The 26,843-nt window shown below is 39.3% G+C and overlaps 1 protein-coding gene across 7 annotated transcripts in view; it reads right to left on the bottom strand.

The window, feature by feature from the left end:
- Positions 1–26,843, bottom strand: part of esrrb (estrogen-related receptor beta) — a 78,001-nt gene that overhangs the window by 17,295 nt on the left and 33,863 nt on the right. For 5 of the 7 annotated variants that reach the window (XM_056767204.1, XM_056767201.1, XM_056767200.1 and 2 more), the window contains exons 2-3: positions 18,707–19,128; positions 5,675–5,791 (exon numbers count right to left, since the gene is read on the bottom strand). In XM_056767204.1, the coding sequence (XP_056623182.1) occupies positions 5,675–5,791; positions 18,707–19,115 (526 nt within the window). In that variant the 5' untranslated portion in view covers positions 19,116–19,128. Of the gene's footprint in view, positions 1–5,674; positions 5,792–18,706; positions 19,129–19,446; positions 19,503–20,198; positions 20,267–26,843 lie in introns of those variants that run through there. The other 2 variants (XM_056767203.1, XM_056767207.1) reach the window with 2 other exon arrangements.

Raw genomic sequence — 26,843 nt, 5'->3', positions numbered from 1 at the left:
TGGTTGGCAGTGCCTAAGGGGGCTTAAGCCGACCCGTTTTTAGCTAGGAAATTCACGGGGCCCCGGCGAATTCGGCCTTTCATGGCGGCCGGCGAGCTCTTCTGAAAACGTCGCTCGTCAGCACTATTTCAAAGAGCCTCCGTTTGGCAGCTCTCGGACGCGTGGCATTTTTCCTCACGGGCGGTGACAAGGGAACCCGGGGCGCAGGAATGGCGAGGGGGTCACAAAGCCAACAGCTAACCCAAAAACACCTGCCTGGGCTTCTTCGGGCAGGTCCCGAGCCCATGAGAATCATAGTAAAGAGTATAGTTTTCACTATATGTGATATTGCAAAAAATCACAATAATTATATTATTGCAATATATTTTTTTATATAAATAATAAATATTGGTATTAGTCAAATGCATCATTAATTCAATTTTAAAAGGGTTTTTCATATTTGTCAATGAATAATACATTTAAAATATGAGTGAGTCAGAGAAAGAGTTTGTAATTCTTGTGACTCTCTTACGATACAATGATAAACTGAACTATTTCTGAAGAAAATGTGAGTGGTGCTTCCTGTGGCAAAAGTCGGCACTGGGTACTCACTGAATTATTGACAATACGTGTAACATTAACACAATATCAATAATGACGGTTCTAGTTGTCAATACCAGCAATAGTCCCATAGCTCATATATTTTGTTTAATTCTTTCATTAATATTCGATTGAAACCGTTGTGTGAAAAGATATGTGATGGCTCAGTGTCCCTGTAGAGAAGATTTACAACGTGTGGTCTTCACAGAGAAGTGATCTAGCTGTCCTTTCTGCTGGAAAACACATGTTCACGCCTGCTGTAATCCCCTCACCTGTTCAGAGCGGACCTCCAGGGACACAGCCGACAGAAACACACTTCAAACACTCACTTTACACACATCGTCAAGAACACACACTTCAATTTATTCTGCACTGAAACACTCCGTGAGCTGAAAGAGCGAATGCTGTCAGATGCTCTTAAACTTCAAAAAAGACTAAAACACACGATAAAGAACCAATCAAAAACAATAAAGGTCGTTCATATGTGTCTGAAGTCACACAACAACGTTGTGTAGAATACGAGAACACGGTAGTCTGTATTTGTTGTCTAGTCTTTCAGTATAAATATTTAATCCATGAATTGAAATATGTTAAAGCGTATTTCCTGAAAAAAGTTAAATTATTAGCATATATAGCCAAGACTTATATTTATTCATTTACAAATGTGGCAATTTAAAGGGATATATCATTTAAAATCTAAATGTTGTCATTTTTCCTCCCTGCGTCTTTATAACAACAGATTAAGATCATTTTGAAGATTGAGTACTTTATATGCGCAAAAGAAATCAAAATAACAACTTTAATCATCTTATTCTCTGACGGACATTTGCAAGAGGACCACGACGCATGCACATCCAGGTTGTGCCCCAATGTTTGCATTATGCAGCGTTCCAGCATGCAACCTGGATCTGCATGCGTCGTGGAGCGCTCGTGGTGCATGCATGAGAGCAGACCGCATGCGGCGTTCGGCACACAACCCCAATGCGCAAGGTTCGATGTGCTCTCATGAACGCACATCAGTGTCTCGGAGTGAAGAGAAGAATATGTTAATTAAAATCAATATTTTGGCTTCTTTTTGGTTTCACTCATCGCTTCATTAATATTAATTGAACCTTTATGATCAGATGAACCATTTTCACAATGTCTTACTATAATATTACCATGACGTCTATGAGGAGGCATCAAAAAAAGCTCTGGGATGTCTTTAAACAAAAATTTGACACAGGGAGGTCTTGTAACTGGAATTATTTTAATTTTTTTGTCAAATGTTTTTGATTGTTTAAGGCATAAACTCACTTAAATTTGAATCATTCTGAATTTCTTTTTGCTCCAATTGAACATCTCTATTAAAGAATTTCTAGATATTTGTATTGGAAAACAAGACTATAATAGTGAGTAAGAAATAATGAATTTTTGTCCGACAGTATAAATCACAAACTTGAATTTCATCTTAAAAATTCAGAATCTATGTGCTTGTCAGAAAAAAGAAAACATGGATCAGCAAATGAAATGTGTGCATGTTATAAGACATTTCTGTGATGTCATTGTGAAGCTGGAGTATGTGTGAGATGTGGATTTATCAGATTCCGTCAGTGTAATCTCTCAATAGTATCCGTTCCTCTGTTCCCAGCTCCATTGATCAGAGGAAAAAACCTGTAGTCCCTGATATTCGACTCTTTTTATCGATCACTTCCTGTTTTGAGGGAACGAAGCGGATCCAAGATCCTGCAGGACATCTGACAGATATAAACGCTCTCGGCCTTCAAGCTCTGAACTATCTGCTTTAAAAAACATTCTTCCCTCAATCCTGTTTAAAGTTGTTTTCTGCCAGCAAGATCTGGCATGAAATCCAGAAATAATGGCAAGCAAATTATTTCATTTATGCAGAATTATTTCATTTTCTCATTTTTATGTATTTTTGATGTAAGCAAAATGCACGTTTTTCAGGTTTGTGGATGTGATCCGAATGAAAAGTTCACGCATGGTTCGGCTCGTACACGTCACGTGACCTTCGCTCTGCTCTATCATTGGCTGCGGTCACGGAATGAGGTGTCACGTGGACAGACGTGATGCTCCGTGTGTCATTTTCTCGTCTCCTTGAACAGGCTGATTGATTTGGCGCTCACGTAGAGTTAGCAAGCAGACAGACGGTGACCTTGCATCGAGGAAAGACAGCGAACGGGCGGCGAGATGCCTTGTCACGCCGGCATATTTGAGAAATCTATGAACTCTTTTTGATGGTGACTGGTTAAGCCGGTTAACATGGAACTGACTGCTAACTTACCCGGTGAGGACGTTACAGAGCGATGGTCAAGCGATGTTAGGAATGATGTTTAATGAGCACTCACAACTATCAGCTGCTCAAAAACCTCAAGGCACATCATACACAACAGTATATTAAACCTAACATTAAATAATAGTATATTATTTTTGACATGAACATTTTTTATTAATTTGCTTATTATAACACTTTTATTCGCTGGTTATTACTGTATTATTACTTACACTAGATTTGATTGGACTTATATTTTATATAATATGAGATGTGAGTGTATAAGTAAGTATTTAATTATATTACAATTTACTATTTATTATATTAAAGTGTGCACATTTAATTTGATTTGTTTACTACATTTTTACATTATTTTTGCTTATTATTACATTGTTTAACAGTATAGTGTTTAATTTATAGAAGTTTGGACACACATATTTATCCATAAATACAATCTAATCCAATCTAATCTAACATAATATAATAATACTATAAATGACATAAAAGTTTGGGTTAAGTCTATTCATTTTTCATTATTCGATTTTCTTCAGTAATAGTACATTTTACATTTACATTATTAAAAAATCTTATCTTCGGCTGTGTACGAATGTTATTTGTAATACAAACTAGTAAAATGCATTCTTGAACGCACTGTAATTCGCATCGGATAAAAGTTTCTTTTAAATGCATAAATGTACATTTCTTTATAGTATACACATGTTATTCTAGTATTAATACTACAGTATATTCACGTATGCAGTATATTTTAGATTAATCCTTCATCTGAAGGTGACAGCTCTGCGTGCTCATTCTCATGAGGATTAGAATCCGCCGTTTAAGGTTTTCAAGTGAAAATAACCTTTTTCATATTGTAAACATGCATTCAAATTGATCTGCATGCGCTGTGTAACGCAGTCGCATGCGCTGATGTCACCTTAACTCAATCCATTACTTAAACAGGACACATGTGATTCATTTATGACAATCTCTCCTTCTCTGTTTTCTGTTCTCTTATTCCTGGAGATGACATATTTGCATTAATTTTTCATCAGCTAGTAATGCGATTCATTCTGTGTCTCACGCAGCTGAGAGATTCTGTTACATCATTCAGCTTCATATAGACTGATGCATTGTGGATGAACGACAGACCATCACAGACCCACCATCAAGATCTCCTGTTCCCCCTTCCTTAGTGTTTATACAGTATAACAAAATATGAGTTGATTAAAGAAAGAGAAAGAAAAAGAGAAAGATTTGTCAGTGTGTTTAATGGTCCCTGATTTCCCAGATGGTAGGATGTTGAAAAAGCATCACCGGAAGAGAGCCGAGATGTTCGGAAAACATTTAGCGGATCAATACGTCGCGGAGAGCTGAGCTCTCGGAGCGAGTGTCGTGGGACAGAAGCCTTTCCAGTTGGAATACTGTTACACTTCTATTAGTCAGACGCACGGATCGACCTATTCAGCATATTTGTGTCTCTCTGCCCAACAGCCGTGATTATTTACTGCTGTGTTACTGTGAGAGACGGGAGGGGGGGCCGCAGGTCGTGCCAACAGCCCCTCAGGTCCAGTACGGCTTTGACACGGGTCCACTGGCACGCCAGCCAGCGACTTTAACATCACTCATGTGCTCTGGCGAGCTTGTGTCATCATCACACACACATTTATACACACACACACACACACACTGGTGAAGTCTGAGGTGTGATTTACAGAATGGATGTGGTACTGTCTGCACACACACATAAATAACTGGAAAATAACATTACAACGTTAAATAACAGTATGGCGTAATGAAAGCACCGCGAAAAATGACCACTCGGTTTGTTGTCTCATTTGCCAAAACAACTATCTTAACATCCTTAAAGCAAGATAGATTCACTTCGGGTGCGAAAAAACATTTACTGCATGTCTTTGTTCCTGAGAAATCGAATAGAATTTTGTGATGTGTTTTTTTAAATAAGCAATAGCTGTTGCCCAATTGGTTAATAAAAACACAAAAATGTCTTAGCAATATGTAACTATTTTTTAAACTGGCTAATTCTCATAAATTTGTAAAACGTCATTTGTACTGTTCATTTTAATACGATCGCTTCAGGGGCTGTCACAATATACCGGTATTGAGCGTTATCATGATATAAATAATGTGATGATAATATTATAAATAATTCATCAAAACACGTTTGGTTAACACCTGTTTAACATTTTGCATCAAAATATAATACATATTTATATTTTTTTAAGATTTATTTTTGTCATTTTTACTTTATTTGTACAGTTAAGTGAGAGAGGGGACAGGAAGCGAAGTGGGAGAGAGAGAAAGGGGGGTTCGGGAAAGGACCACGAGACGGGACTCGAACCCGGGTCGCCCGATCCGCAACCGCCCCACATGTCGGAGCACGGCCCATGAGGCTAATGGCTCCGACAAAATATAATTAAATTTGACAAAATTAAAACAATTCAACGAAGCAAGAAATGTAAACACCAATAAAAATTAAATTTCAATGGATATTGCCATAATATCTTTTGGCCATGATTATTGCGTAATGAAAATCTGAGAATGATACACATAATATGAATTCATACAATGTGTGTGATCAGATTGAAGGAATCATCTCATTCAAAAGAAGCAAAGACGAGACAAAATTATGTTTCTCAGTTGAGTATATATCTTGTTTGAAAGACTAAACATTAAAGACTTAAAAACTTGAAGACTAAACATATATTTCACATTAAGGGTCTGAATGTGACTCCGTGTCAGATGATGAGATATTGAATGTTAAAGTCATGTGTTATATTGTTGTGTGCGACAGGAGCACCTCACCTTCTTTTAACATGCCCACTTTAAGACACTTCATGAAGCGACACGCTTGACATGACTTGCGTCTTCGTTTGGTGATCTCACACTCATTGGTGGCCGGACAGCTGTACTCGATGTTACCTGATCACAGACAGACAGAAAATAAAAGAGTTGAGTGGGTTTCCAGCCCACATCACATCACATCTGTCTGATTCTGCAAAAATAACTCAATGAGAACCGGCGAGCAACAGCCCAGCACTGAATCCATCAAAGTTATCAGAGGAACGCTCAATAAATCACTTCATTTATAAAATCATCTTTTACTCCATTTGATGAATTGCTTTTGGCCGTAAGATACCTTACAGAACAAGCTTATAAAACGGATGAGACTCAAAATACAGACGCAGGCACAGAACGCTCCGATTCGGATCGCGCCTCGTGAAACTTGATTCACAAACAGCAAGCGTGTTCTCACCGGGCCCCTCGCTGCTTTACATAACGCTCCGGCAGAACACCGGACTGACTTTCTCTGAGCGCTCGGTATTTACATGGAGAATAAGCAGAGACTGATACATTATTCAAGTGGAGCACTTCAGCTTCATGCCTGCTCAATAAAAGCGCCGTTTCACCGCATTGTGTGAGTAACAATAGACAGAGCGCTTGATATAATCCACTATTCTGCTCGTGTCCACGTACATTTAACTACAGCCTGGCATTTCAATTAGGACGTGTATGGATAATGGCAGGAGAGATGCTGTTAATGCCGAGTGACAGCGGACAGACGACGTCCGGCGTGTGGGCTGAATGTCTAAGCCTTCGCTGAATTTATTCAAGGTTTCTTTGATCGAAAAACACGGCGATATGGATAAAAACAAAAAACGACATCAGAATCTGTACAATACTGTTCAACAACACAGTGTTATGATGCTTTATCTATGAAAGAGCTCAGTTTCTATCTTCAGTGGCATCTGATCATCAGATTCTTTCTAGTCAACTAGACTTATCTCAGCGGGTTTAGAAATGATTCAGCCAAGATTTTCAGATTCACAGACACTGAGTCATAGTTTGGCGTTTGTGATAGCGAAATGTTGAATTAAAGGCTTGTTACAAGTATAAAAATCAAGTTGGGTTTTTAAGACAAAATTCACTTTAGAATACTGTGCTACTACAGTATTTACCATAGTAAACTGTAGTAAAATTCCCAGATACTATGACGTTTTTACACCTTACGATAGTAAATAGGAAAGTATACTGCAGTTAATCAAAATGTTATACATTTTTATAGTCTCTCTATAGGCAGAGATACATAATACGTTAGTATACTACACTATAAATATATAGGCTACTACAATATATAGTGCAGTGTGCTACTATTTACTGTGGTAAATAATAGAGTATATTACAATATTTTTCCATGCTGGTGATTTTAAGAAAGTAATAATGAAATCATCTGGTTTTAAACCGAATCCAATATTAGTATCTTCAAATAATGTTTCACAAAGCAACACACATTTTGATTCCAGCATGTTTAAAAATCCTCAGAAATGTACAAACATCATTAACACATGTTCATTTAAAACCAAAATCTAATTTTGTGAACTGTATTATTAGTTCTTGTTTTGTTTAAATTGGTTCAGCTCGTCCACGGTTGACGTAAATCTATGAATCCACAGGTCAATAAAGTGTCGGTGAATATACCAGCTCTGTATTGACATCGTATGGTGTAAGTGTGACAGGATTGTAATCTTCAGCGAGCGCTTCCATCCCCCATTCCCAACTTATGCAATTACGTGACATTATTGCACAGATCAAGCGGAGGGTCCCAAGATATATTCAATAATTAGAAATTCTGCCTTTTATCTGGGTTACACAAATCAGTATGCAAATGCAGCCCGTCTCTTCGGCTCGGGGTAAATAAAGGTGTGAAAATCAATGTGATAAAGTCTGATTGCTTGCCTTCCTCTTTTCCCAATTGTTGTCTGGAGCAACTAAACATTTCTCATCGGACATCGTTCCTGTGTGTTTTCAGATAACACGGTTCCTTCGTGTTTCTGAGAGGAGGAAACACTGAACTTTTCTATTCTGGGATGTGTAATATTGTCTGTGTACCGTACGTCATGAGCTGCTGTGTTGGCACTGTAATGAGACGACCTGACGCTGTGTTTAGTCTTGCAGATCATTCACGTCAACTGGGTGAGAACTATAAAACAAATAAAACTATAAATCTATAAACCCCACTTAAAATGACATGCTTGCATATTACAGTTTCACATTTTAAATGCATGAGCACTGGAATTTTGAACAACTGGGGGAGAAACGCTCTGAAGGTGATGCCAACAATATGATCGTTGTATTTGTGGTGTGGCCCTCGTTCTCTTAAATGTTCATGTTGAAATATCATTTTGTTTTAATCATTGTTTTTATTGTTAATGGGCCTTTACTTTCTTTACAGTGTGCAGTTGGACACACACAGTTTCTCATATCTAGACAGCGGATGTCCTTATACATGTCAATATATTTGGGATTGTTCTTCTTACGAACTTCCCACTAGCCCCAGATAACTGCAGACATGTGTATCAGAATACTAGAGTAATAAATAATGATTCTTTTACTCTGAATATCCTTCACAAACCTGATTCCATGACCTCGACAGTTCTTCCCGTGAAGTGCCGTCTGTATTCACTTACACACGTACATTAAACACACTTCATGAGTTCCTGATGCCGTCTGACCGAGCCCTGATCAGACCTGTGATTTACACACCAACACAAACTCTAGTAGGCTATACTTTACTATGCTGTATTGAATAGATCAACTTTAGTTAATACTCTGGTATACTTTAATATTAATCATAAGGTTTAAAAAACACTACAGTAAATATAAAATGTAACTCCAGGTTACTATAGTAAACACTCTGGTATACTTTAAAATGTATTACCGTAAGCTTAAAAAACACTACAGTATCTATAAATGTTACTACAGTTTACTATAGTAAATACTTTACAGGCTACTTTAATATTTATCATGGTAAGGTTCAAAACACTACAGAATCTATAAATGTTACTTTAGTGTACTACGATTATTTGCATCCAGACATAAAGTGTGTGTTTACATGTCCGCACACTGTAGATATTAATTATAAACCCATACATCCATATATTTAATGGTCTAGAGTGGGATTTATTTATTGAGTTTGAGAATTGCAACCAATCATTCCTTTCGAAAAACGACTGTGGTCAACACAGTACAAAAAGATGAGATAGCGTGTCTTCTCATGTTGACGCAGGGAAGAGATCATGCGGGCATTAGAAAGAGCGATGTCTTATTTATTACATAAAATAAAGGGACTGTGGATTTGAAGTATTAAAAAAGGATTAAAGTCAGGACCTGAGTTAATATTGTAAAGGCTTTCCAGCAGAGGACCCGCGGTTAAGGCTTTTAGAGAAGATACTCATAGATATCTATGGAGATACTTTCCAGCAGAGAGACGTTGAAGAGAAAGATTGTCTAAAATCTTACTTTGATTTTGATCAGTATTTGAGTATCATAGAATTTTCTGTTTGTTAGAACCAAGATATGTTGTTGTTGTAATATTAGCTGTGTAACGGAGCAGTTTTGAGCGTCATCGTTTATCTGTAACCAGTGTGCTGCTTGTACTCGTGTTGTCTTCGCTTATTTTATTCATTTGCATTATTATTTGCGTGATCTAAGCTATGACAAATCTAAACATTTCATGCTTGCGTTGCACAGCGCGTTTGAGGGCAGAGCTAGCTAACAGTAAATAGCAACGCTTTAAAAGGCGTGTGATCTATCAGCAAGATAGCAGTTAAGAGCAAGTTAGTAGATGTTTTTCCACCCTTTGTAAAGTCAGGAACAACAGACTACATACCGCCTAGGGTAGAGGACGAGGAACAAAACATGGCGGCTAATTCAATGTATGTTAAACCAATATAACGGTTCATTACTTTATACACCTCTGAAGAAATCGTTTTGTATATTATATTGCATCTATTTCCCATAAGATCCTCCAAAAAATCCCACATTGCTTCTTTAAGAAAAATAAAAAAAACAATAAATGTTTATATGTGACCCTGGGCGACAAAACCAGTCATAAGGGTTTTTGAAACTGAGATTTTTACATAATCTGAAGAAAACAGCTTTCTATTGATATATGGTTTGTCAGGATAGGACACTATCTGGTGGAACAACAACTGTTTACAAAATTGGAATCTGAAGGTGCAAAAAAAAGCCTAATATTGAGAAAATCACCTTTGAAGTTGTTAATCTGAAGCGCTGTAGCAGGCCATCCACTCACAAAAATTAAGTTTTTATACATTGACAGTAGGACATTTATAAAATATCTAAATAGAACATGATCTTTACTTAACATCCTAATGATTTTTTGCATAAAAGAAACCTTACTTTGTAATTTTGGCAATTACTAAAAATGTTCCCGTGCTTCTTAAGATTGGTTTTGTTGTCCAGGGTCATATATATAAAATTTAGATTCTGTGTAAACATGAATAAATAGATCTAAATAATTCCTAAAAAATATACATACATACGCAAGTGATTGTAAATACAAAATGAATATTGAATATGCACAGTACACAGACAAATATTATGTAAACACAAACTTTTATTCTGGATGCGATTAATCGCTTGAGTATTTTTGTGTTTGGTGTGCATCAGAACACACAGATGATGTAGAACACAAGTGAAGTCAAGCACACACGTAGTCAGTGAAAACAACAAGAGCACTGTTAAGTGCACTGGATTACTGAAGCGTGCGCTAAACTCAAGACACGCACCGACTGTCAGGGGCACGACTGAGGAAAATACAACAGTACCGTACTGTTTCAGTCCAATACATAAAAAAAGGAATAGGAAATAAAATTAATTTAAAAATCCCCAAATCCTTGAATTTGTTAACTTGGTTGGTTTGTAAACTGTATTCTGAAGTATGATTCAGAAGGGTAAAAGAGTAATGTTTTAAACAAAAGTCTGGGGATCACATGAAGGTTTTTATCTGCTGTAATTTCTCTGATGGTTTTTCAGGACGGCTGCCAGCAGGCCAGGGTTCACGGAGAGACTCGGGTCAAGTAAGTCAATTACCGGAAAACGGAAGGTCTTCCTCATGGAAATCTAAAGGGACTTTTACAGGTTTACTGTCAGACTGGATTACTTCACATCAGAAAGAGAGGCCGAAGGTTTCCATCATCTCACACCCGAGCAGCAAATATTCTTCAGCTGACACGGACGGATCAGATCTCACCGATGTGTTGAGGAAACTGCAAAACTGTGTTGCCAGTTCACATCCAATGAAACAGTTTCTTCAAAAATCAACAAATGTAAAGTCAGTCTTGTGTTCGTCTTGTGAGCCGCTTATTTCCTTAATGAATCTATTATGTCTCTTTCCTTTGACTTCTCTCAAAACCTCATGGTCTGCTCCATTTTCTTTTCTTTCATGTTTTCCTCCATCGTTCGTCCTCGCCACTGCTTATTATGCCATTAGTCCCTCTCTTTGAAAAGAAAAGAGGGTCCCTCTTCAATCAACAAAAAAAGAGTCCTCCGTTTTTTTCCCCGGTTTCATCCCTCCTTCCTGAAATTACCCGGCGACGCGTGCCTGCATTTCTAATTGCAGCGGTCGTCCCCGGAGACAAGCCCCTCCCACTGGCCTAATGAAAAGCCTCGGCCTTAATTACTCCAGCTGAACGCTGATTGTTATTGACAAAACTCCTGTGGCTCGGACAAACGCTCGCAGATTAGCTCCATTACAGACAGACAGACAGACAGAGAGAGAGAGAGAGAGTGAGAGAGAGCGCGCTCTGACCGGAAACATCTGACAATAGTCACACTCACTCTCCTTTCTTTCTTTCCTTTTGTCTTTCTTTATTTCCCTTCCTTCCTTCCTTCCTTCATTTCTTTCTTTATGTCTGTCTGTCCATGCGTCCATCTTTCTTTCTTTCTTTTAGTCTGTGTTCCTTTCTTTCTTTCCTTTTGTCTTTCTGTCTTTCTTTCTGTCTGTCTGTCTGTCCATCCATCTTTCTTCCTTTATGTCCGTCTTTCCATCCATCTTTCTTTCTGTCATCCTTTATGTCTGTCTGTCCATCCGTCCATCTTTCTACCTATCTTTCTTTCTTTTAGTCTGTCTTCCTTTCTGTCTTTCTGTTTTTCTTTATGTCTGTCCATCCGTCCATGCTTCTGTCTTTCTTTCTTTCTTTATGTCTGTCCGTCCGTCTAACCATCCTTCTTTATTTCTTTCAGTCAATCTTCCTTTCTTTCTGTTTGTCTTTCTTTATGTCGATCCTTCTTTCTTTCTTTCTTTCTTTCTTTCTTTCAGTCAGTCAGACAGTCAGTCAGTCTTCCTTTCTTCCTTCCTTCCTTTCTTTCAGTCATTAAGTTTTCCTTCCTTCCTTCCTTTCTTTCCTTATGTCTGTCTGTCCATCCGTCCATATTTCTTTTAGTCTGTCTTCCTTTCTTTGCATCCTTTCTTTCTGTTTGTCTTTCTTTCTTTCTTTATGTCTGTCTGTCCATCTGTCCATCTTTCTTTCTTTCTTTCTTTTAGTCTGTCTGTCTTCCTTTCTTTCTGTTTGTCCGTCTATCCTTCATTCTCCTTCTTTCTATCAGTCTGTCTTCCATTCTTTCTGTTTGTCCGTCTGTCTATCCTTCTTTTTCTTTCTTTCTTTCAGTCTGTCTTCCTTTCTTTCTTTCCTTCCATGCATCCGTCCGTCTCTCTTTGTTTCTTTATTTCTTTCTTTCTTTCAGGTTATCTTTATTGTCAGTCCTGAGACTCTTATTGTCCATAACTTTTAAAATCTCATCATTAAATATTTGATCTTTAGTTTGTCAGTGTTTGTGTTGAATTTACAGAAAACTCACATTTGAAAATCCCATTTTGTATAGAGAAATCTTGACTTATAATATAAAATAGCTGTAAAGCACCTCAGTCATCCCAAAGAAACACTTAAGAGCCATTGAACAACCACTGAAGCACTAAGATATGGTTCTATATAACTCTACAAGTGGTTACCTATGATTATGAGCCAAAGAAATACTGTAATACTGGGTTCACACCAAACGTGAATTAAGCGTTTTGCGCAAGTAAGTTTACTTACAAAGTCAATGTAAAGATGCGTATAGAACTGCGGTGCGACTGATGCGAATCGGGTGGTTTGATTGCCACAAACGCACATCAATCTCTTCTTGCGAACAGGTTGAAAATATTTGTCAGATCGCATCACTCACGCATCTGGTGTGAACCCAACAGTAGTGCTACCTAAACTTTGGACCGGTAGTGTATGTCAATGAAATCTTCATGTCATTTAAAAGGTTTATCTACAGTATTGCACTTATCCCTGGAGATTTTCTTTAACAAAAATGTTCATGATAAAAAAAATGTATACTGTACAAACTGTATATTGTATTGTGTAACACTCACTCTATCGCTAAACAAAACCATACCTTTCTCCATTTTACATTTTCAAATAAACTTTAGTTTAATAACTTATAATTAATTTACATTGTGCGGGACCAGTGATTTATCTTTACATCAGGACATTTGGTCCCCACATGATTAAACACATGTGATTAATGTTTGGTTCTGTACACACTGTTGCTCTTGTCCGTGTCAATCCAATGTGCTGCTTCATGTCTGTTCTGAAGCTCTGGTCACGCAGCAGAAGAACATGGACACGCTTCAGACCTGTGACCGCTCACACGTGTGCTCATTCATGAAATATTCTCTCATACTGTATGCCATCATACCCCAACAAATGTGAGGTGCCCTTAACATAATCCACAGGTTTTTTAAATGCAGCATTCAGTTTCATTATGTCTCTATACATTCAAGACAAAGAATTAATTTGATAAGACTATTGATCGAGTGCACTTGAGTACACACACGCAAAACCAGAGCAGTAAACATTCATTCGGATTTCATATTTCTTCAGTTGCATGTCCAGCAATTACTCACTATTCATTCACAGAGCAAAGCATCTGATTGGTTGACCTTACACAACTTTCTGTAGCAATGTTTAGTTTGAGGTTATGTAAATATCCATTAAACTGAACAATCTGCTCTAGATTGAGATATATTAGTGAAATAATCACATCTTTCGGATGGACACAAATTCTGATCACAGTACTATAAATAACTTTCTGAGCCGATCTTTTTTTGTGCTAAAATCTATTTCAGGTAAAAGCAGCTCCTGAATCAGACTAAAGGTGTGGGTTAGGCTAAAGCTGTCAGTCAAAACTCTTGTCATGTGGTTACTGTATGTAACAGAAAGCCTTAAGCCCATTTCAGTCGCATTGCAGTAGATCAAACGTTTTCTGTGCTGTAGTGAAAACAGATGTTAAATTTACAATCCTGCAATAAGATCTATCTCATCCTCTTTCTCTACAGGCTTCTGGTCAGTGTGGTCATCTTATCATATATCTCGGTAGCAGTAAATCATACAGGCGTTCAAAAGGATTGATTACGATCATGTCACTGCTGGCGCCGCACCATACATCACCAAACCCATGTCAATATCCACATCCTCTATTCACAATATAGACTCGATGTTCGTACTGAAGAAAACATGAGGGACCCAAACTTACTATCACAAACATGCTGAGGGTGGTTGCTAGGGCTACATTTCAGACCGGTGCTTAGCCTGTTGCTAGGGTGATTACTAAGAAGTTGCTAGGCTTGTAGTAAGCCTGTTGCTATGCAGTTGCTAGGGTGATCTGGGAGGTATCCAGGAGGTTGCTACAGTTCAGACTGGGGCTGTGCCTGCTGCTATGGGGTCTGTGATGTGTCCCTGGGATGCTATGAAAGTCGTAGTTTAATTGATTATTGTGAGTGTGTCTTATTGAATCTAGCGCAGTTTCGTTTCCATTGTGTGCGTCCGGTGAGTCACGTGTTAACAGTTGCGTTTAATTGGCGTGTTATTGGGAGATTTTGGAAGGCGTATCCTGCTGAATTCAAATGCTAGACTAAAACGGGTATATAAGTAAGACTATCCACCGCGTGCAGCGGTCGCGTGCAGCCCTCATCGCGTGAAGACCGAAGAGAGTAAAGACCATCGACTCTACCTGTGCGACTCCACCGAGCAACGACACAGACAAGGCACTTGAGTATTACTGTTTGCACTTCGACTATTATCTTTATTTGTCTTGTACATTCCTTCCTTTTTTACTATGTGTTTCCAAATCCATACTGTCATTACATCTCGTACACAAACGGTTGCTCGCAGAAGGCCACGCATGGCTAATGCTAACAACCTGCGTACTCTTTCTGCATCCAACACTACCTCTATTACCTTTCCTATTGGTTTATGGAACTGCCAATCCGCTGTAAACAAGGCAGATTTCATCACAGCTATTGCAAAACATTCTGGTCTTTCTATTTTAGCACTTACTGAAACCTGGATCAAACCCGAGGACACTGCCACACCGGCTGCACTCTCCAATAATTGCACTTTCTCCCACAGCCCACGCATATCAGGGAGGGGCGGAGGAACCGGTCTACTTATTCCTAACAACTGGAAATTTAAACAGCTTGCACCCTCATGCAACAACACCGCCTTTGAGTTTCATGCTGTCACTGTCATATACCCTGTTAAAACACATGTTGTAGTTATATATCGTCCCCCAGGGCACCTTGGACTCTTCTTGGAGGAATTGGACACACTTCTGTCATCATTCCCCGAGGATGGTACTCCTCTGGTGGTACTTGGAGACTTCAACATCCACCTGGAAAAACCACAGGCTGCTGACTTCAACAACCTGACTGCATCGTTTGACCTCAAGCGAGTCCCCACTTCAGCAACCCATAAATCTGGTAATCAACTTGATCTCATCTACACACGCTATTGCTTCACCCATCACTCCCAGGTAACCCCACTGCACACGTCAGATCATTTCCTCATAACCCTTGATCTCGACTTAACTTCTCCAGACACTACAAATGATTCCCCACTGGTCACATTCCGACGCAACCTACGATCACTCTCTCCTTCCCGCTTATCCTCTGCAGTCTCTGCTACTCTCCCACCCGCTAAACAGTTCTCTCTCCTTGATGCTAACACTGCCACCAACACCCTTTGCTCCACACTAACCTCCTGCTTAGACATCTTATGCCCTCTTAGATCTAGACCATCTCGTGCATCTCCTTCTGCCCCCTGGTTATCTGAAGTTCTCCGTGAGCATCGCGCATCTCTCAGGTCTGCTGAGAGAAAGTGGCGCAAATCAAAAGAACCCACTGACCTCTCTCTCTACCAGTCTATTCTCTCTTCCTTCTCTGCGGATGTCTCCTCTGCGAAAACCCAATACTACCACACTAAAATCAACAACTCTCCTGACCCTCGTACTCTCTTTAAAACCTTTTCTGCTCTCCTCTGCCCGCCTTCCCCCTCACCTCCATCGGACTTAACAGCTGACGATTTCGCATCGTTCTTTTTAAAGAAAACGAGCACCATCAGCAATCAATTCTCTGCGCCACCGCCTCTTGACCACAGTCAATCCCCTGACACATGCTTGTTCCCCTCGTTCTCTCTCCTATCTGAAGAGGAAGTTTCCAAGGTAATTTCTTCCAAACACCCGACTACCTGCCCTCTAGATCCCATCCCCACACATCTCCTCCAGGCCATCTCTCCATCGGTTGTTCCCTCTCTGACTCACATTATCAACTCGTCTCTCACCACTGGCACATTTCCTACACTCTTCAAAGAGGCCCGTATTACCCCACTACTAAAGAAGCCTACTCTTAATCCTGCACTGTTAGAAAACTATAGACCGGTATCCCTACTCCCCTTCGCTGCTAAAACTCTAGAACGTGTTGTTTGTAACCAGCTCTCATCTTTCCTCTCCCAGAACAACCTCCTGGACAGCAACCAGTCTGGGTTCAAGAGCGGTCATTCCACTGAGACTGCGCTGCTCTCTGTTATTGAAGCCCTGAGACTGGAAAGAGCCTCCTCTAACTCATCTGTTCTTATCCTACTGGATCTATCTGCCGCCTTTGACACCGTTAACCATCACATCCTCCTGTCCACCCTCAAGGCGATGGGGGTCTCTGGAATGGTGCTACAATGGTTCAGGTCTTACCTCTCGGGTAGGTCCTTTAGAGTATCTTGGAGAGGTGAGGTGTCGGAGTCACATCATCTCGACACAGGTGTGCCTCAGGGCTCAGTGCTTGGTCCGTTGCTATTCTCTGTATACATGACATCCCTTGGCTCTGTCATTAGGAAACATGGCTTTTCCTATCACTGCTATGCGGATGATACACAACTCTACATGTCTTTTCGCCCTGACGATCCGACTGTCTCTGCACGCATCTCAGCTTGCCTAGCCGACATCTCGCTCTGGATGAACGCCCATCACCTGCAGCTGAACCTTCCAAAAACAGAACTGCTTGTAATCCCGGCTGACACGAAGACTCATCACAACCTTTCCATTCAACTGGGCTCATCAACCATCACACCTTCCAGAAAAGCAAGAAACCTGGGAGTGGTAATCGATGATCAGCTCAACTTCACAGATCAAGTTGCCAACACCGCCCGGTCCTGTAGATTCATCCTCTACAATATCAGAAAAATTAGACCCTTCCTATCAGAGCATGCTACACAGATCCTTGTCCAGGCTCTTGTCCTGGCCAGACTGGACTACTGCAATGCACTACTGGGAGGACTTCCAGCTTGCACAACCAAACCTCTACAGATGATCCAGAATGCTGCGGCAAGAGTTATCTTTAATGAACCAAAGAGAGCACACGTCACTCCTCTACTCATTAAGCTACATTGGCTTCCCGTAGTCGCTCGCATCAAATTCAAGACTCTGCTCCTGGCCTACAAGACCACTACTGGTTCGGCACCACCTTATCTTAAATCGCTAATGCAGACATATGTACCCACCAGATCCCTACGCTCTGCAAACGAACGACGTCTTGTGGTGCCATCCCATAAAGGTAAAAAATCTCTCTCGCGCACCTTCTCCGGATCTGTTCCACCTATGTGGAATGATCTGCCCGCTGCTACAAGATCTGCAGATTCTGTAGCCATCTTTAAGAAACGCCTGAAAACACATCTCTTCCGCCAACATCTGACTGATCTGTTCTGACTCTTTTCTTCTCCACTCTTTTCTTCTCTACTCTTTTTCTTCTCTACTCAACTAAAAAAAAAAAAAAAAAAAAAAATGTATGAATGAGTGAATGGTTACGTATACTGTGTTAGGCTATATGAGACTAGTCTTCATTTTAATTGCACTTATGCTTTTGTTGTACTTATGCTGTCCTAATTGCTTCCATTACCTACCCCACTTGTAAGTCGCTTTGGATAAAAGCGTCTGCTAAATGACTAAATGTAAATGTAAATGTAAATGTTGTTTGCAACAGAGTGACACAGTTGTTACGGGTGGTTATCATGTTGCGATTCTGTTGCGAGGGTGATCTGGGATGTGGCCAGGTTATTGCATTGCAAATGCTACAGTGCTGCAGTTCTGATTGGTGGTAAGCCTGTTGCTATGCTGTTGTTCGGGTGGTCTGGAAGGTGGCCAGTGTAGTGCTATGCAGTTTCTACAGTGCTATAAATTTCTTTCTGGTGATAAATGTGTTGCTATGTGGTTGTAAGGGTGTTCTGGGAGCTGGTGAGAGTGTAACTATGCATTTGCTAGTGTTTTGAGTGATTATTCGTGTGTTGCTATACAGTTGCTAGGGAGATCTAGCACGTAGCCAGAGTGTTGTTATGCAAATGCTACAGTACTACAGTTCTGACTCCTATTTAGCCTGTCACTACTGGTAAACATGCAGTTGTGCGGTTGCTAAGGTATTCCGGGAGATGGCCAGGGTGTTGCTTTCCCATCGGAACTGTGTTCTGATTGATGTTATACAGTTTCTGGGGTGTTTAGGGAGGTCCCTTATAGGGTAAAAATAGTCCACCCCAATTCTCCATTATGTTCAGGTTTCTAAATATGGCTCGGGCTCAGCTGTGTTAAGGTTTTCTTAAATGAACAGTAATAATGATTTTTGAGGTAGCTGAACAGATGTACACTGCGTATCACAGAAGAAATAAATACCTTGTATTGTTCTCTTGAAAAAGGCCTTGCAGGCTTCACAAGAGGCCACGCCGTAGTGATACCCTGACGCGATGTCTCCACACACCAGACACAGGCGCTTAGGGATTGAGTTGAGCATGTATTCGCATTTGATGGACCCGGGGTCCTCCAGCAGCGTGCTGGAACAGTCCTCGTATCGTTTGCGGCAGGCGCTTCCCGCCGCGCCCAACTGCCCGCCGGCTGTGAACATGGGCGGAGAGTCCAGACCGTTGGAGTGGCTGTTGATGGCGCTGCCGTAGCCGCCGCTGGCGTCGGAATGGGCTCCCGGGCTTGGATGACTGGCGGTGTCCACCAGAGACGACGGACTGGAGGGTTCTGTCTTTATGTAGGAGCCACAGCTGGAAGGCATGTGCCGCTCTTCAACGGCCATCCTGTTGAGCAGCCTGTGAGACACACAGAGACAGAAGAGTGAAGTCAAGAGCTTCGACTGGATGTTAGTGGAGACAATCATAAGTGAGATTAACCGCTGGTGATTTGCAGTTTATTGACAAACTCTATTAAACCGTATCATAACTGTAGCACTTATGACTAGTAAACTGTATTTAGTTTCCAAAACAAAATGCATCTTAAAATCTGATTAGCATTTCTGCATATTTAAAGTACGTATGGGTCTCATAACGTTCAACAGCCATTTGGCACCATTGACATCCAACTGGTGCGGCACATTCTGCTTTACATCTCATTTTGTGTTTCCTAGTCACCTCGTACAATCATCGCTTGTGTTGAACAACGCCTTGAATCTTGATTCAGGTTTCTGCTAAAGGTGACAATAAAAGAGCACATTACCACATTTCATCCGTTCACACATAAACTAGCCTGAAATAAAACCAGTGACACCAGTGATATAATAACACCCTGGGACACCCAACACATCACACTTTACATATTTATATTAAACAGCTCAAATTCATAACCTTAAAATGAATTATGCACATGGAAGAGTCACTCCACTTCGGTAGTTCAAGGGATTGTGGGTCATAAAAATAGAATGCATGTTTCTTTCATTACACACAGATTGAAAGGTGTACTGAAATATTCCTTAGGTGACGCCAAAAACCGCACTAATACTTCAGGAGGCCCCACCCCAAAGACAGGAAGGGAAACATGTGGGGCAACTGGGACTCCGCCCCTTTGCTGGACCACACCCATTCAACACCCTTAAGGCTGAAGTATGCTTGTCTTCCTCAGAGAAGCACAGAGGCTTCCAAAATAACAGTTAAAATGGCACATTACATAATAAAAGCTCTAACAGCGCTTCAGATAAATATCTGGAGGGTTTGGGAGAGCATCAAATATCTATCAGAGGTATAAATTGAGATGAATTTAAGACGGATGAACAGATCGATGGGTCACAAAAGCCTTCAGACAACCTCCTCCTCAGACTGATTTAATTGTAAGTGTAGCTGATGCAGGGTTCAAGCCAAGGGGTCAAAGGTCAACTTTATTTTCTCACCCGTGCCCATGGAGATGGGGTCAACGTGTCGAGCTAAATCTCACCGAGACGTCTCCTCCCTCTCGTATCATGTATATGCAACCTCTGGAAATGTATAAATCTTAATTGCTGAAATAAAAAATAAAAATAACTGTTTCAGAACATTTGAGGGTTAAACGCTACGGCAGACCCGTCTGATGTTGTCAGAGTACAAAAATGGACACATGTAGGGTTGATGAATGTAAGTAAAGCTTGGCTTTGGTGAATAAATGAAATGATTTGTCAGCTGGCAGTTGATTTTATGTGCGGTCACAGTAAAATGTTTTTGTAGCTGAAACAATATCATGGGTTTGATTCCCAGCAAATGCATGAACTGATCAAATGTCCACAGTAAATACATCTGCATAATGTTAACATGTTTTATGAATCAAAATACTGCTTGTGATCAAAATATTTTATTTGCATACATGATAAAAAAATGACATGAAAACACTATGAAGAACGGATGTTCAAGGTTGGTTCCAAAATGAGATAACTTTGATTTAAAAAAAATGTATATATTTTTTTTATATTGTGCATTCCAATTAATATCAATCAAACTGCAGTTGGTTTGTTTTAAGACATAAGAACTCCAAAAATCTACAGCCAACTAACACAATAAAAACCTGATAATTTTTACAATTACAGTATCTCATTTTGCAACCAAACTCTTTATATATACAGTACTGTATAAAGTACTCAACTAAATTATTGTGTGGGTGAACTCTGTCACGATTTGTTTTCCGAGCATCTGACTAAAGATATTGCATATGTACCTTTCTGCAATCTCGTTTTATTTATTAAAGCCATATATTAGACACATAAGCATACAGGCCAATTCCATTTATCCTTTATTTCTGAACTTCAGGAGGAGATTAACCCTGGGTCAAAGGTCACGCTGAAGGTGACACTTAGAATAATTGCATAAATGTTCATATATAAAACACGTGCTCAGCAGAATCTCAATGAAACCGTGTGATGGTACTGTATGTGTGACTTTACAAAGAGACAAATTACCATCTGTTCCTGTATGTCACGAACACTCATTCGTCAGAATGATTCTGAATCTTTGATGATTCTTTTAGCACATTTGAGAAAGTGCAACACAATCTCACAGAAGGCCAGTTCAGACCGATTCAGGAGATTATTTGGGGAATATTTCATTTTGTATCAAAACACAGTATTTATTTCTCTTTTCTTTTATATTTCCAATGTATTATAATCACAAGGCTTGAGGTTAGTCCAGGACCCGTTGATCTCTCTCACCGTCTGCTTTTGTTCACTATGCCCCCATTGAAATTCATGCTGAGCGGTGTCCAGCAAGCATCATGTTGAGTTTGGCTGTAATCTGATTGCAGTGGCTCATATACTAACAGAATTTCAGATGCCGTAATATGATTGCGGTGCCGGACGTGAGTTCTCCCGCACATGCCTCTCGCTGTCGAACCGTCGGCCTTCCCTCAAGTCTCCGCCACTTAACAAAGTGCTGCTATTGGCCCGAGCGCATCATGTTTGTCTGCTGAAGTACCCAATGCAGTCGACTCAATTGCTATAAATACTCTACTATCTTAGCAACAAGTCACTGTTACAAAGCAAACTTACAAAAACAATACAATAAATAAAACAGACTATTTTATAACGTCTCCTGAACACTATAGCGCCCCGTCTGCCATTCATGTATTCCAAACCCAAACCTATTAACATTTATGAGTGAATTAAGAAACTGTAGTGTAGATCTAACCGATGAAACAGAAAATGTTATTATAGATAGAACGTACAAAAAAAATCTAAGGAACGGTGAAAATTCTCTTATCATCGACTTCCATTCTTCGGCTGAACACAAAAATGAGATACCAGTAAGATACAGCAGAACCAATGAGATTTGAAGTTATTGACGTGTCACCATATTTAAATTTGTTTTCACATTGTTTCTTTTCAAGACTCTTATTAACTCACTGGAGTCATTTAGATGATGGATGTTTGGGCTTGTTGAAGCTTTAACATGTTTGGAATATACGTGTAGAAAAATACATTTTATTTTAGAGTATTTAGTTTTTTTTGTGCAGCTGAAATAATTTATACATCTGGGATGACATGGTGGTGACTAAATAAATGACGAAACTTAAGAAACGTCTTTTTGGGGGAACGTGTTATTTTGAGCATAAATTACATTCTATAAAGTTACTTTTATTATTTTAAGCTCAATGTTTTATAATAAATTCAAATCAGGCGTTCATTTTGTCATGAATATATATCTTCTGGTTTGGATTAAGGATAAAGTTTTTGTTGTTTTTGCTGAATTTCAATTTAATTCTATAGCGCTTTTCACAGCTGTGCATTGCTGAAAAGCAGATTTACATGTATATATGATGATTTAAAAAATAAATATATATATAAAAAATATATATTTTTATAATATAAAAAATATTAAAAAATGGAATACACGGTATTAGAATACATGCTATTATTGTCGTGTTCTCAATATGATGTATGTTGATGAAACTGAAGCTTGTATATCAACATTTTAACATGGAATCTAAATTAATAATATTACTGTTAACTAATTGTCTATACATTTTAGCAAATATATCTAAATCTATATATATTTCAAAAATAGGATAAAGGATTTCAATTTCTCTGAATTTACTATTTATAGGTTTTTTCAGACCTCAAATACTGCAAAGAAAACAAGTTCATATTCACTTTTAAGCAACACAACAGTTATATTTCTACATGTATTTAGGAAAAGTTCTAAAATATATTTTTTATGTGATTGAACCTGGATTTTTATCACAGTTTTCATGTGTTTTGCCATACTGTCAGTCGTTCACATTGCTGTTTGATGACTTTGTCACTTCCAGAGGTTTGATTTTGTAGAAATTCAACATCAAGAAATTTTTTGTACGCGGCTGTATATATTCTGTTCAGTTATGTGCCACTGTTTTTTCTTCTGAAGGATGATTCAGACATGACAGAGTAATCGGGTTCATTACTCTCTCTCTCTCTCTCTCTCTCTCTCTCTCTCTCTCTCTCTCTCTCTCTCTCTCTTTCTCTCAGACAGACAGTCAGGGTGAGATGAGGGCCGTAGAGACGGGGGCAGAATCAGATGCCCCACTGGGCCGGAGGGGTGATGGGTCAGAGGCTGATGGGCTGATAAAGGAACAGCCAGCGGAGAAGGAACTCAATTAACCGGTGACAAGCTCTCGTGCTCCTCTGCTCTGGCGGGTCGCAGTCGGTCCTCTCTGGCGGCCTGTTAGAACCCTGCGGTACGGTCCGCTGTGTCAGTCCGACACGCTGGGCTCATTAAAAATACGCCTTCATTCAGACAGCATAGATGTTTTTTCATTCAGCATTCTGCGCTCTGTTTTTCATCTGCTGTTTTCATGCTGGGCTGATGGTCATACATTATTTTTAAAAAGAAAAATAAGGAAATCAGGGGTAAAGCCTGGATGCTAATGAATTGAGGTTGAATAAAAACCCGCAGGGCTTTGGGCCACCGAGAGCCACTTCCGTCCAGAAAAGGGCCTCGGGTTAACAGCTCTCATGGGAATACGGGCGGAGGGGCGACCCCGGGGGTGGTTTTATGTGTGTGAAGAGAAGTAACGGGGGTAAGTGGCTCTCGCTCACCCTCCCGCGGGCCGTTTTAATCTGCGCTCCTCATTCATTAGTGTTGAGATAAACACAGAGCGCAGGAGAGGTGAGGACGGACACTTTGTTAAGAAGCGAAGGATGAATCTGACAAGGATTTATGATGGAGGTGGAAGACAGCCAATGAGAGATGGACTGAGAGAGGGAGAGAGATAGAGAGAGAGAGAGAGAGAACTGGAAAGAGACCTCAACTGTGATTTCATCTACAGCTCAGTTCTTCATCTAAATGTGTTTATATATGGTTTGTTTACTCTCACATTGTTTACATGATCATGCTGGGTAGTATTTTACAGCAAATAGGTGTTTAGCTGTATCTGACTTACATTACTTACATAGGTTTACTAGCAACACTAATATAGTATTATAGTGATGTCAACTGCTACATAAAAATAACTGAAAATAAATAAATAAAAAAATTGCTAAATCGCATTTATTTTTATTTTCATTGTAAATTAGAAAAATATGTTTTTAAATCAAAATCATGTTTTTATATTAAAACTTTTTATTATATGTCCCATATCTAGTCACCAACCAATGAAAGTTTTTGTTTTTAATTTATATTTATAAATATTATATTATCTAATTTATTTGACATTTTTTAGGTCTTCATATTTAAAAAATATTTACAATTGCATTATGTATAAAGCAATTAATTTGTTTACCATGTCAACTATCACAAGTTCATAATCGCCACCTGCACAATAATCATTTAAACAATTTCGGAAGGTGTAATTCATATAAACTATGCATACGCTGCTAAAATAAAAAGCATCATAAAAATTCAAATCGGATTCAGTTTGAGAGAGCAGCATATGATTTTTCTTCTCCCTCTCAGTGAGAAGCCATGAGCTCAGGACCTTCTCAGATGATGGCGGAAGAAAGAAAAATGAGGAAAAAACAAGGTGAGAGAGGGACAGATCAATATTCGGTGTGGCCCGGCCTGGTGCTCCGGCAATGAAACTCTTGGCTGTGGATTATATTTAGCCCGTCTGCATCGTCACTGCAAGCTTTATAAAACTATGAGATCAACATCAGCGGCCCTACACCGCTCCGTCCTGCTGCGGGCCCAGAAACAGATCGCATCTATCGATCCGCAGAGTCCTTCCTGCATTCAGGATGTGGGGGGAGGAGGAGGTCTTTAACCAGCGTCCTGACAGACCCCCGGACCAACACGTATAGAGAACGACTCACTGAAACAATGACGGCATGCTCACATCATTCACACTTATGAATCATATTCCAGGTTTTAATTCAGTTACTTGTTTTTAGTCATATGTACTGCAAATAATTACAGTTTTAAAGTGATGTCTTAACTATATTTTAATGTCTTTAAATAATGAGTGGCTCGGTTTTGAGTTTTAAGTCAGAGCTGTGTTATTCATTCTAGCCGTGAAAGAGTTAACATGTAAAAGTGTGTGTAAGCCCAGCGGTGACGCTCCCTCTTGAATTGAACAGTTCATCATATGAAAAAGTAGTTCATTCCTCGCGCGGAACACACTTGGGATGTTTTTCTAAAATCGTTCCCCTTTTCCCTCTTTACACTAGAAATAATGCGTATTCTTCACTTTTTCTGCCAAATGAAAGATGTAATGAGTGTGTGTACAGCATCGTACGGACATCAGTTTGACGATCATCTTTAATGTAAAGAGAGAATGAGGTTTGTCATCATGACACATTAATCCTCCTCTCATGAAACACACACGTCTCATTACGTGCCACCCGCCGTCCAACGTACAACTGCATCCTCGCTTACGGGCAGAAAACACTCGCGCACCTGCAAATGCTGCTGACTGAGGACTCTTCTTAAAATAACCTCTCATCCAGGCAACAAAACACATGACATTACAATTATAGCATAATTATGTGACACATTATAACCCAGCGCTTCTCTCATTTAAAGACCTCCGAATGATTTCAACCCAACAGCCTCTAAACAGAAAACAATTTACAATGGCATCCAAGAAATGACCCATGTTTTATTATAAAAAGTGTAGTCACCTGTTTTTTTAGCTGAATGATGACTATTTGTTTTGTCACAGATTTACTACAAATACCATGGTTTAACTGTGGTTACCATGATTTAACTATCACAGTCAAATCGCCAGTACACTCAAAGTGTGGATTATATTTACACTGTTAGAGTTAATTTGACCTTTTTAACATTGCCTATTATGCTGTGTAGTAATAATGTTTTTTTATTTGTGGTAAAACCATGGTTTATTTTCGTATGGGTTTTAAAAAAATTACAATTTTAAAATGCAACTAGACTCCTTTCGTGGTGATTGATGAATTTTCACATAAATTATTTTACATTTAAAATAATCTTGTATCCCAACTGAATATGCAAAGTCATGTATAAAAGGCCTTTCATAAAGGTGTAAATCCTGTGACTCTCAAATGAAATGCTTTGTTGTTTTGAGCATTTCAACCAATCTGACTCAACGACTCAAGCAATACTGTAGTATTAGAGCCTATCCTTCAATCTGTACGACGACAAACAGGCCGAGCGTTTTAAAGAAAAGTTTTCTAGAAATGACACACTTCTAGACAGTGTCTGCTGTATTAACCCATTCAGCAGTTTTTATACTGTAGTGTCTCTGATTCAGTACAGATGTAAAAACGGCACAGAACATATCACAAAATAACACAATTCATCACCCTTAGCTCGGCGGTAGTAGGACTTTTTTGAGCTGTTTTGTTAAGTATTCTCTCAGTTATATTTAGGGCTCTTTACTAAATCATCGACATAAATATGAGTGAAACCTAAACTGTATAGCAAACAAATAAAAAATTAATTCAGCATGAAGAACGGTGGTCTTGTAAATGAACCGGTTTCCATGTCCCAGAATTCACTCAAACATTCATTTCCAACAAACATTTTTCATCCAGACAGAAGGTTTCCCTTCTCATGTCAACATACGCCTGGTTTCATTCACATGATGGGATTTCACCTCAAAACTGATTTAAAACTCTGAAATG

Source organism: Triplophysa dalaica, chromosome 15, assembly GCF_015846415.1.
Source record: "Triplophysa dalaica isolate WHDGS20190420 chromosome 15, ASM1584641v1, whole genome shotgun sequence".
Lineage (NCBI taxonomy): Eukaryota > Metazoa > Chordata > Actinopteri > Cypriniformes > Nemacheilidae > Triplophysa > Triplophysa dalaica.
This window is presented reverse-complemented; position numbering and strand designations above follow the sequence as displayed.